The sequence below is a fragment of the Tursiops truncatus genome, chromosome 17, assembly GCF_011762595.2.
Source record: "Tursiops truncatus isolate mTurTru1 chromosome 17, mTurTru1.mat.Y, whole genome shotgun sequence".
Taxonomy (NCBI): Eukaryota; Metazoa; Chordata; class Mammalia; order Artiodactyla; family Delphinidae; genus Tursiops; species Tursiops truncatus.
In genome coordinates, this window is record NC_047050.1 from 68,616,841 (window position 1) to 68,629,305 (window position 12,465).

The following is a 12,465-nucleotide window of genomic DNA, read 5'->3' on the forward strand; positions in this document are numbered from 1 at the left end:
TGGTTTTTGGATTAGGAAACGGAGATCCGGAAAGATGAAATGACGCAACCGAAGTCTCACAGGGGACTCATGCAAAGCATTCTGGGATGAAAACCCTGATCCACTCGCCCCAGCCCACTCTCGGCCACTCATGTCGCCAGGCGCGGCGCCTCTTACTGCACCTTACCCGGACAGGATGCAACGAGCTGTATGAAACAGGACTGAGTTAGACATTTATAGCAGACTGTTTTCAGGGAAAGGTCACAAAACCATACCAACAAAAAAGCAACAGAGAAAAAAGAATGAACCAGGTGGGTTTCCTCAAAGACAGTGACAGGATGGGAAATGATTTCAAAAATGCTCCCTTTCCTGCAGTGGGTGTGCTCTGGGGGCTAGGGAACAGGGTGTCGCAGCCGGCCCGACTCTGCTCTTAGACACGGGCTAAGGCCCATCCTCTTCTGCATTTTTCATCTCTGGTCCTATTTTAGCACCCAGCAGCCTTGCAATGGGCAGGAGGGGCTCCACCGCCCCGAGTTGAGTGCATCTTCCCAGGACCAGTGGGGCTGTGGGCATCTCGCCACCACTGCCTCTGTGAACGGCTGGGAGGGGCCCCTCCAGCTGCCAGAACCTCTGCATATTCTTCTCCCATTAGAAGTGGCTCCTTCACTGCGAGCTGAGACCGCTGGGAATGCAGGGCAGCAAACGCAATCTCAATTTAGTGCAGTGCGAAGTTCTGGAAAAGAGTCTGGAGCACAAAATCTCAGTTCAATGATTTAAGATAAACGGGCAGGGTGCAGGGTGCAGAAGTAACTTTAGTTGTTCTTCACTAAGGGAAGCACTGAAAACTGATAAGTGCAGGAAGAACTCCAGACATGCCTTTTAATGAACTTAAGGCTCCCAAGTAGGTTGATGTGGGTGTGCAGGCTTGTTTATTTTTTTCTTTATGAAGGGCCGTTTTTTTTTTTTTCCTCCTCTTTCTCCGTGGTGACAGACACTTTTGTAATATGTCATATATATTTTATAATATGTCTTATTTCATTATACTTCATTAAATTACATACCATTATAATTATATATGAATCATTATACTACGTCAATACATATTTCATAATATGTCATATATGTCAAATATATGATATATATTTTGCATTTTTCTTAATTTTATCTCACTGTTCTGCCTCCACTTGTGCTGATTCCTCTGCCTAGGATTCCTTTCTTTGATTTTTTTTTTTTTCACTTGGCGGACTCAATTTCAAAGAAGGCAAATAAGGATCACCCCTTCTAGGAATGTTTCTCTACGTACCTCCATCCCCACCCCGGGTCTTCCTCTTTTTATGATCTCTTACTGTCCTTTGTTTACTTAATAATAGAACCTCACACTGTATTATAATGACTAGTACTGGCTTGAGCCCGTTGTTCTAGAATTGGTATTGACGAGCTCCCACTGTCTGTGGGACAAATTCCTAGATCTGGAGTGCATCTTTTATTAGAGTTGCTGTTTGACAAGGGGCTCTTTGCAAATTCAAGCATCTAAGCCAGTGTAGCTCAATTCTTGGATGAGACCCCAAATGACCTACACTGATATATGTGCTAAAAGGTTGCATTAGAATCAAGACTTCTGCTAGACATGCATTCACAGAAGTGCCCTGGCACACCAGAAAAACACCCAGAGATGCCGGTGAGAAGGAAAAGTTGTTCTTCCCGCCTACCAAAGTTAGGAGGAAAGGAACTCAGGGGGTACCACTGGTCATTTTTAGAGCTGTTCAACCTACAGATGTTCCCCTATGTTTGGGAAATTCCCACCCTATGATGTTTGGTGGGAGGGAGATATAGTTCTCCTGTACAAGCTGAAAATGTCAGATATTTGCGTCCTAGTCACGTCTGGGGAATGACCGGGCTCAGCCAGTCAGACACATCTGCCTCAGGCTTAACTTGAGATGCAAAGAGGCAGCGGGGTCAGAGAGTGGGGCAGGACAAAGGCAGCCAGTCCAGATCCTGGGGGCTGCGGAGGAATTCTGTGTGCAGAGGAGGCAGCTGTGTCTGGGACAGGGTTGGTAGCACAGGGAATGGATTCCTCGGGAACAGATTCTTCAGGTACAGTGGAAGCAGCGTCCTCACTGGCCTAGTGCCCTGCTGTGATTTTGACTGTGCCTTCCTCTTCTTCCAGGCCCATTTCCTGAGCCCGCCTCTCCGTCCTTCCCCAGTGACTCTGGGAGCCCCCATGTAGCCCTCCAATACATTTCTTTTACATCAGCCGGGGTTGGATTCTTTTTCTGCTTGCAACGAGGAAATATGTCTGAAACAATCTACAACATGCTTAATGCTCTACTATATGCTTATGCCAGTCCTGTGCTTTGTATATATCTTCACTCACATCATCTACATAAACCCCTGTAAGGTGGCTATTAAAGCGCCCATTTTACAGAGAAGGATTCTGAGAGTCAGGTATGTAAATTGCCCAAGGTCATACACAAGGAAGAGGTGGAACTGGGATTCTAAACAGGTCTGTCTCACTGAAGAGGTATATTGTCTGGCACAGTGCTGGGCAAAGAGAGGGCACTGATGGATGGATGGATGAAGGGATGGATGGTTGGGTGTGTGAATGGATGGAAGGGCCAGTGGATGCAGAAGGGATGGATGGGTGAATGAGTGACCAAAAATATGTTTGCAAAAGAAAAATAAGCTGTAGTCCTTTTTCTGGTATTGTTTTAAAGACACTTACACGGAATATAAAGAACACCCCTGAGGCCTCCAGATCACATTCTGGAATTATTTTTCCCATCATAGTGTAAAAGGCTTTTGCCTTTCCTACTCAAAACGTAAAGGCAGGCAAGCCTACTGCAGGGGAGCCAGGGGGTAAGTCAACCAGCAAATTTAGCTGCAGACACTCTTCTCGAGCCTCAATTTGGAAATGTAGAACTCTCTGATGAATAATCACTAGGTAATGAACTACTCAGCCAATTGAAGAAAGGCGCTGACATTCGGGCAGACAGAAGTCATGGCCATGAGGTGAGCGCAGCCAGGAGCATGGGGATCACGCAGAGACCTGGGCGAGGTGTCCCGTTTCTCACCTGACATTCTCGTAGCGGTGGATGTAGATCCGGTGGAATTGATGCTGCAGGTGCTCATCTTCCACGTTGGTCATGTCATTGATCATCTCCAGGACGACAAACCGGGGGAGCACAGACAGCACAAGCCGCTCCTGAGACACACAGATGTAAGGGTGAGAACTGAAGTATTGCCTGCCGTATGGGTAAACGAGAGCCATCAAGCCATTCCGTTACAGCCGCCTGGATGGTGAGCCCAAAGGGAACCCAGGATGGAGACAAACGGCCCGCCCACTGCCAAGCCCATCTAGCAGTCAGCTGCTGCAGCCCCCCACAGAGGTGCACCCTGAGGAAACTCAGCATGAGAAAACACAGGATGCTGGCCCCAGAGAGCTGAGCTGCATATCAAAAGCATGATTTCAATGAGCCCAGACTCCTGTACCTTCCTATACATAGAAAAGCGCTAAACTGCTTAACTTGAGATATCTGGTTTTCTTTAATTAACAGTAATCCTTTGATGTTCCAACCACCTGGTCCTTTGTTGCAAAAACTCCTATATATCTCGGCTCCCTCCCACCCACCTTGCCTCTTTGGAACAGTTTTCTCAGCGTTATCTGAGATGCTGTGTCCCGGGCTTGATGTCCTCACAAAGTCTGCTGAATAAAACATAACTCTCAACTTTCAGGTTGTGAATTTTTTCTTCAGTTGACGAGGGACAGTCTTGTTGGGCGGACCACAGGGTCTCAGAAGGGTGGATGGACCGTGTAGAAGTGATGGGGCTCTTGGCTGACTTCTCGAGGAATTGCTAATTTCGTACCATCCTACGAACATGACAAATATCTACGGAGTACTTGTTATTTGCCAGGCACTGTGCTGAGTGTTGGGTATACAGTGGTGAACCAAATGCATGACAGCCCTACTACTGTGGAGCTTACATTCTAATAAGGAATACAGACATTAAATACACACACCCAAACATCCCCACACATACTTACAAAATGTGACAAGTGCCAAGCAAGGACAGGTCATGATCAGAGAGTATCATGGCTCATAACAGGATTCAAATAGGGGGTTAGGAATGACTTTTCTGAGCAACTGATATGTAAACAGATACATGAAAGTTTGGAATGAGCCAGCCCTGTGTGGTACAAGGAGAAGGGAGCTCCAGGAAGAGGAAACAGCAGGTGCAAATGTCCTGAGACAAACAGAGAGCAATGGTGTGCCTGGAGGGTGGTGATAGATGGGTGTGGTGACAGTCAATGAGGTTGGAGGTGTAGATAAATGTGTCAGGCCTGCCTGAGATGTTAGCATTTAATTCCAGCTAAAGCTGGAAGGCACCGCGTGATACTAAGCAGGGGAGTGACATAAGCTGATTGATGTTTTAAAAGATCACCCTTGGACTTCCCTGGTGGCGCAGTGGTTAACAATCCGCCAGCCAGTGCAGGGGACATGGGTTCAAGCCCTGGTGCAGGAAGATCCCACATGTCGCAGAGCAGCTAAGCTCGTGCACCACAACTACTGAGCCTGCGCTCTAGAGCCCGTGCGCCTAGAGCCCGTGCTCAGCAACGAGAAGTCACCGCAATGAGAACCCTGTGCACCGCGACGAAGAGTAGCCCCCGCTCGCTGCAACTAGAGAAAGCCCGCGCGCAGCAACGAAGACCCACGCAGCCAAAAATAAACAAATAAATAAATTTATTAAGAAAAAAGAAGATCACCCTTGGCTGTGGTTTGGAGAATGAATTATGAGAAGGGGGCCAAGGGTAGGGGCAGGGAGACCAGCTGGGGGAGCTCCTGCAGTGGTCCAGGGGAGAGGTGATGGGGGGATAAGATCTATAGGACTGGCAACCAATAGGGATGGCAGGAGAGAAAGAGGGCGTAACCGTGGTGATGACTAGGTTTTGAGTTTGGTTGATGGGGAGCCTGTGCTCCATTCACTGAAACAGGGCACCCAGGAGAGGAACCAGGCTCAGAGACATTAACTCTTTATGGAGAGGAGAGGAAATGAGACACACACCTCTACAAATTAGGGACCTAACACTTGACAGAATAATATTCTTCCATGGTGATCAACACAGCAGATAAAAACAAAATAACTGTTTAACTAGCAACATGAACTAAATCCTGAAACGATCTTGTGCTGTGGAAATGAGGCAAGAATCTGCTTCTTTTTTTTTTTTTTCCTATAATTTGCTCTAGGGTGGAATGGAGTTTAAGACAGGTGTATTTTATTATTATTAATTTTTAAATTTAGGTGTAGTTGATTGACAATGCTGTTAATTTTTGCTGTACAGCAAAGTGATTCAGTTATACATATATACATATATATGTGTACATATATGTATATATATACACATTCTCTTTTAAAATATTCTTTTCCATCATGATTTACCAGAAGAGTGAATACAGTTCCCTGTGCTATACAGCAGGACCCTGTTCTTTATCATTCTATATATTGATGCAATAACTTATATCTGCTCACCCCAACCTCCCACTCAATCCCTCCCCCAAACCACTCCCTGTAAGATGGGTACATTTTAACCACCATAGTTTCTCATATCTTCATAGATATTTATGGACCCTAAGCATTTTCAGCATCTATTCTTTTATTTGTTCCTTGCAAAACCCTGAAAATAAGCGGGCACAAATAATTATCTTTATTTAACGGACAGACTGAGTCAAGTCAAATTACCTGCATGACCTGAACAGTTACCAAGTGGCAGTGGCAGGATGCAGTCCTCTACCACGTTTTTCCTGGATGGGATTCGTGGTGAGATGAGAAAAGCCCCAGATTTTGAGTCTGACTGGAGTTTGGGTCCTGCCTCTATCCATTTAATAGTAACATAGCATTAGGCGAGAGACATCACCTCTCTGTAACTTAGTTCCCTAATTTGGCAAATAACTGTAATATCTACCTCACAGGGTTGTCGTGAAAATTCAATGAAATGAAATATGTGAGGAGCCTGGAGTTTATTCCCTCCCGCTTCCTCTCTGCTCTCCTCAACCCTGCCCTCATGGGAAGGGCTTTATTAATGAAGGGTCCACAGAGCTTCACACGATGAGGCTTTTTCCTCTCTTGAAAGCTGTCCCATCGTGGGGCTGAGAGGCGTCTGCCTCATGTCCATTTCATGTTCATTATGCTGTCTGTCAACTTCCCAGGTAATTGTGACCCTGTCCCTGCAATCCCTGAGGGGTGGGAGTCGGTGCTCATCACAGCTTTGAAGCACCTGAAGCCTCAGAACAGTAGGTACTAAATAAATATTTCCTAAACAAATGAGTGAACCCAGAGAAGGTGGAGACTGTGTCTAGCTCATGACTGCAACGCCTCCAATGGCCACCACGGTCCCTGGTACAGGATAATTATTTGTTAAATAGATTCTTTGGCAATGCACATTCAATCTTCAAGTATGACACAGATGCTTTATGGGAGACTTTCAGAATAAAATTTTAATAGCAAAATTCTCCAGCACCCAGGCTTGCCAGCCTCCGGCTAGCCCTGCTGCTGGCAACTGCCCCAGGTCCTGCCTCTGTAAAGCATTTTCTGGCAGGCAATGGGAAATTGCCTGGAGTCTGCTTATAAAAGCACACTTTTGCTTCCCTCGGATTTGTTCACTGCTTGAGAAACAGCGTTCAAATGCCCTGAAGACACAATCTGAAAGAAAATGGGAAAGTTTGCCCCTTAATACAATTCCCAACTCTTGCTGAGGCATAATATCTCATTTTCTGGCTTTGGAGATCAGAAGTACAAGAATCTCTCCTGAAGCCAGACTGTGACCCAGGGTGGCCTTTGTGTTCACATTCTGCACATCTTTTTCTCCCTGGGTTTTCTGCATTTGCATGAAAAGGGACCCTGGGTTGATTTCAAGTGCATCGGTGGCTCCTGCCTGGATTTTCCTCTCATCTCCTATAACTTACTCTATTCACGTCATCAAAATGGCTTCATGGGCAACAATTGCTACAGTGCACCCTTAGGGGGAAGTCAAGGTGAAAACCGTGAGGGGTTCAGGATCTTCACTTTATGTAAATGCTTGTCGTGGAGAAGAGAAAGAGAGCGAGGCAGTCCTCTGATGCAGGCAGCGCTTCTGGGCAGTTATCCTGAATGGCTTAGGGAAGAACTCGCCACTCTCAGGCTCTTGCAAACTGAGAGACCTCCCATTTATCTCTCTCTACTGCAGGCCAAGCAGTGTTAACTGCAGTAAAGGTCCAGGCACTGATGAGAGACTTATCCTGAGTTTATAGATAATGTCTCACTTTAAAGTGATCGCTCATTATGTAGCGTGTCCAGTGCTTTGCATCCAGTATCTAATCAAAACCTCCCATTAATTGTAGTAGGTTACTATTTTCATCGCATATTATATATGAGATGCTGAGATTTAAAGAATTTAAGTGAAATGAGGCAGCCTGGAGCCATGCACTCGGTAAGTGCATACTGAGGACTCAAGCCCATTTCTTTTTTCTTTAAAACTCAGATTGTAATTCATCCATTTATTCACTGATTTACCATGTCAAGGAGCAGGTGCTGCGTGACAGGTGCAGTCTGGACATGGAGAACCAGCAGTAGACAAAACCAGACATGCTACTCACCTTTGTAGAGCTAATGTTCTAGAGGTAATGAATGGTAAATAAAAATACTGAGTAAGAATAAGAGGTGCCATTGACATGAAAATGGAATCGAATGCTTTGGAAAGACTTGGTAATACTGAGTAGCTAGAACATTGCCAACAACCTAGATGTCGGCAAGCCAGCCATATAAATTAGTGGGAAAAATAATAAAAAGCCAGAAGTCATTCTGATAATTTTGTGAGTACATTTAAATATTTGGCTGCATTTTAAAGAACTAGAAATCCTGGCTGATGCACTATTAGCTGTGGTCTCTGTAAGAAGCAGTAGATCTCTGCTCAGGAAAATACCTTGGCCTTATTATTATTATTATTTTTCACACACACACCCTGTATTTTATTTTTACAAGAGATAAATAGATGGACACCAAGCATTGTAAATGGACGACCACAACAAAAGCAACAATGATTACAATTACCAAACACACTCACACTATGTCATGATATTGACGTTCAGTCCAGTAATCCTCCACGGTAACAGCTCCTTTACTCTGCAGTGAAAATTGATTTGTATATTTTTTGCCTCTGAGTCCTTGTGGGATTTTTTTTTATTCAAACAGAAAGTCACAAAAATTGTAATCATCCTCATCAGTTCACTCAGTCCCGTGTAATTAATTTTTTTTCACCTTGATCTTTTGTTAGCACTTTTATGAATTCATCAGTTTTCCATTAGAGCTCGGAAAAGGCTTATTCATTCAGTTCAGCAGTATAGTCAGTTACCAGAAACCTGTACTTGTCAGAGTCTTTTCCATGAATTCCTTGAAGATGAAACCCTTTTATAGGAACATTTTTGCAAAAGCATCAGAGTACACCCAGAACTGTCTGTAAATGACAAAAGACTTAAAAATGACCACGGTTAAAGATTTGATGAAAGTTCATAATAATGCAATTGACAAGGAAATTTAGTTATTTCTGAGATATACATTTTAAAGTAATAACTAGAATTATGACTTATAACATTATACCAGAACATATAAGATTTTTAGAAATTTCATGTAATGTCTGAAACATTTATATTAACATATTTCCATACAAATAACCCAAAGAAAGTTTACTATTAGTTTTTTGTTTGTTTTTTGTTTGTTTGTTTATACTGCAGGTTCTTATTAGTCATCAATTTTATACACATCAGTGTATGCATGTCAATCCCAATCGCCCAATTCAGCACACCACCATCCCCACCCCACCGCAGTTTTCCCCCCTTGGTGTACATACGTTTGTTCGCTACATCTGTGTCTCAACTTCTGCCCTGAAAACTGGTTCATCTGTACCATTTTTCTAGGTGCCACATACCTGCGTTAATATACGAGATTTGTTTCTCTCTTTCTGACTTACTTCACTCTGTATGACAGTCTCTAGGTCCATCCACGTCTCAACAAATGACTCAATTTCATTCCTTTCTATGGCTGAGTAATATTCCATTGTATGTATGTACCACAACTTCTTTATCCATTCATCTGTCAATGGGCATTTAGGTTGCTTCCATGCCCTGGCTATTGTAAATAGAGCTGCCATGATCATTGGGGTGCATGTGTCTTTTTGAATTATGGTTTTCTCTGGGTATATGCCCAGTAGTGGGATTGCTGGATCATATGGTAGTTCTATTTTTAGTTTTTTAAGGAACCTCCATACTGTTCTCCATAGTGGCTGTATCAATTTACATTCCCACCAACAGTGCAAGAGGGTTCCCTTTTCTCCACACCCTCTCCAGCATTTGTTGTTTGTAGATTTTCTGATGATGCCCATTCTGACTGGTGTGAGGTGATACCTCATTGTAGTTTTTTTTGTTTGTTTTGTAGTACGCAGGCCCCCCACCACTGTGGCCTCTCCCGTTGTGGAGCACAGGCTCTGGACACGCAGGCCCAGCGGCCACGGCCCACAGGCCCAGCCACCCCACAGCACGCGGGATCCTCCCGGACCGGGACATGAACCCGTGTCCCCTGCATCGGCAGGCGGACCCCCAACCACTGTGCCACCAGGGAAGCCCTCACTGTAGTTTTGATTTGCATTTCTCTAATAATTAGTGATGTTGAGCAGCTTTTCATGTGCTTCTTGGCCATCTGTATGTCTTCTTTGGAGAAATGTCTATTTAGGTCTTCTGCCCATTTTTGGATTGGGTTGTTTGTTTCTTTAATATTGAGCTGCATGAGCTGTTTATATATTTTGGAGATTAATCCTTTGTCCGTTGATTCTCCCATTCTGAGGGTTGTCTTTTCGTCTTGTTTATGGTTTCCTGTGCAAAAGCTTTCAAGTTTCATTAGGTCCCATTTATTTTTGTTTTTATTTCCATTACTCTAGGAGGTGGATCAAAAAAGATCTTGTTGTGATTTATGTCAAAGAGTGTTCTTCCTACGTTTTCCTCTAACAGTTTTATAGTGTCCAGTCTTACATTTAGGTCTCGAATCCATTTTGAGTTTATTTTTGTGTATGGTGTTAGGCAGTGTTCTAATTTCATTCTTTTACATGTAGCTGTCCAGTTTTCCCAGCACCACTTATTGAAGAGACTGTCTTTTCTCCGTTGTATATCTTCGCCTCCTTTGTCATACATTAGTTGACCATATGTGTGTGGGTTTATCTCTGGGCTTTCTATCTTGTTCCATTGATCTATGTTTCTGTTTTTGTGCCAGTACCATATTGTCTTGATTACTGTAGCTCTGTAGTATAGTCTGAAGTCAGGGAGTCTGATTCCTCCAGTTCCATTTTCTTTCCTCAAGACTGCTTTGGCTATTTGGGGTCTTTTGTGTCTCCATACAAATTTTAAGATGATTCGTTCTAGTTCCGTAAAAAATGCCTTGGCATTATTTTAAGAGACTAGATAATGAACATATTATTTTACATTTAAGTTACAAATAAAATATTTAAGTTGAATTGTTCATAATTCCCAATTTCAATGTACTTTTTCAATTAACCAAGCAACCTTCCATCCAGATGATCTCAGCTAAAGGGATTTTACAATTCTTATTTGGGTGTCTGTCACCCTCCCTAAACCGTGAAGTATCTGAGAGCCAAGAGGATGTTTACTCCACCTCCAGAGCCTCGTGAGGAGTTGCCATATTATCTGATTCCTTTGGTGACAAGACAGATACCCTACTCAACAAAGCTTAAAAAAAAAATCAGGCATTATCGTAACTATACTGGGTGTCTCAAGGGATCTAAGGGCAGAACAAAGGCTAGAATTTGGAAACAAAAGGATCCAGGGACCCATAATGACTCTTGCCCCTAAAATTGGGTCTCTGCTTCTCCTGTAGGTCAGCTTCATCCTTCTCTCACGTCTAAGCTACTGGGAGCTCTGGTCCTTATGCCTTATATCTTTGGCCATTTTGAGAAGATTCATGCTAGGTTCAAGACTCAACATGTCTGCACAGGGGCTCTGCTTGGGTCAACATCTAGTCAGGGTGCAGGATCAGGATAAACATCATGGTCATTAATGGGGTGACCAATAAGAGGGGTGGGTTAGGTGCAGACAGGAGAAGGAAGTCCCAGAAAAGTGGGTACGTGGTGGCAAAAAAACTATGTGTACAATATGGTAGCCAATGTATGTTTGTAGAAGAAAGAGGTGCATAATAGATAAGATGCCTGCATCTGAACAAGGGTCTAGCTCTCACAGGAGGGATGGAGGGCAGGGAATCTGAAGTAAAGGTAAATCAGGGAAAAGGCAGTTACGTGCATCGCCTTGGAGCTGGGCTCTGGGTTTGAATCCTAACTCCGCCCGTTCCTGACTCTGTGACGTACCTTCTCTGTACTCCAGTTTCCCCTCTGTAGATTGGAGACGATAATCTTAGCATCACTTCATAGGGTTGGTGTAGGCTTAACTGAGCTGATATTTGTAAAAGAATCTGATAGTGTCTAGCACACTGTAACCACAGGCCAAATGTTTGTTAAACTCACTGGCAAGCATGCTGTATTTTAGCCATTGTTTTAGAACTCTAATTGGATAGTGGCGCTAAAACATAAAGCTTTTAGAATAGAGGGACATTACGCAGGAGATAACGGGGAAAATGAATAGACAGAATACAATTGTCCTTCGGTATCCGAGGCGGATTGGTTCCAGGACCCCCCGCAGATACCAAACTCCACGGATGCTCATGCGCCTTATATAAAATGCTGTAGTATTTGCACATAACCTATGAATATCCTCCTGTATACCTCAAATCATCTCTAGATTACTTATAACACCTAACACAATGTCAGTGCTATGTAAACAGCTGTCGGTGTGGGGAAAATTCAAGTTTTGCTTTTTGGAACTTTCTGGAATTTTTTTCTTGCACATATTTTCCATCCGTGGTTGGTTGCATCTGTGGATGTGGAACCCATGGATATGGAAGGCTGACTGTATGTGAAACGGTAATCGTGCTACATGGTGAAAAACCTCCAGTCGTACTTTCAATAATTAAAAAGTTAAAAATTTTATCGAACTCTGACTTTGCCATTTGAACTTTTATCTTAAAGGGCTTATATGGAATGTTCACCCAGAACTGTTATTGTTTCTGAAAGCCAAGTGCGAGCACAGCCATGCAAAAGCTATTGTTTAATTGTCTCCTAAAGGATACAAAGAATACTCTGTACATGCACTTTTGGCTGATTCAGCAAGGAGGTTAAAAAAAAATCTGGGTAACACTCATGTCTACTTCTTAGTGGTCTAAGACCCCAGGGACTCTGGTTCTGTTCAGAAATGCAACGACTAACGGGTTTTGGCATCAGGCAAGCTTGAGTTGAAACCTGTCTGAGTTCAACAACTGACTTCTCTGTAACTATGATAACTTACATGAGCAACTCCTTTGTGCCTCAGTTTCTTCATCTACAAAATGGGAATAATAATACAT

The 12,465-nt window shown here is 43.5% G+C and overlaps 1 protein-coding gene across 1 annotated transcript in view; it reads right to left on the reverse strand.

Annotated features, from left to right (window-relative positions):
- ADCY8 (adenylate cyclase 8) overlaps positions 1-12,465 on the reverse strand; it is a 217,733-nt gene that overhangs the window by 140,166 nt on the left and 65,102 nt on the right. Inside the window, exon 3 of the mRNA XM_019931940.3 lies at positions 3,051-3,181. Coding sequence (XP_019787499.1) covers positions 3,051-3,181 — 131 coding nt within the window. The remainder of the gene's footprint in view (positions 1-3,050; positions 3,182-12,465) is intronic.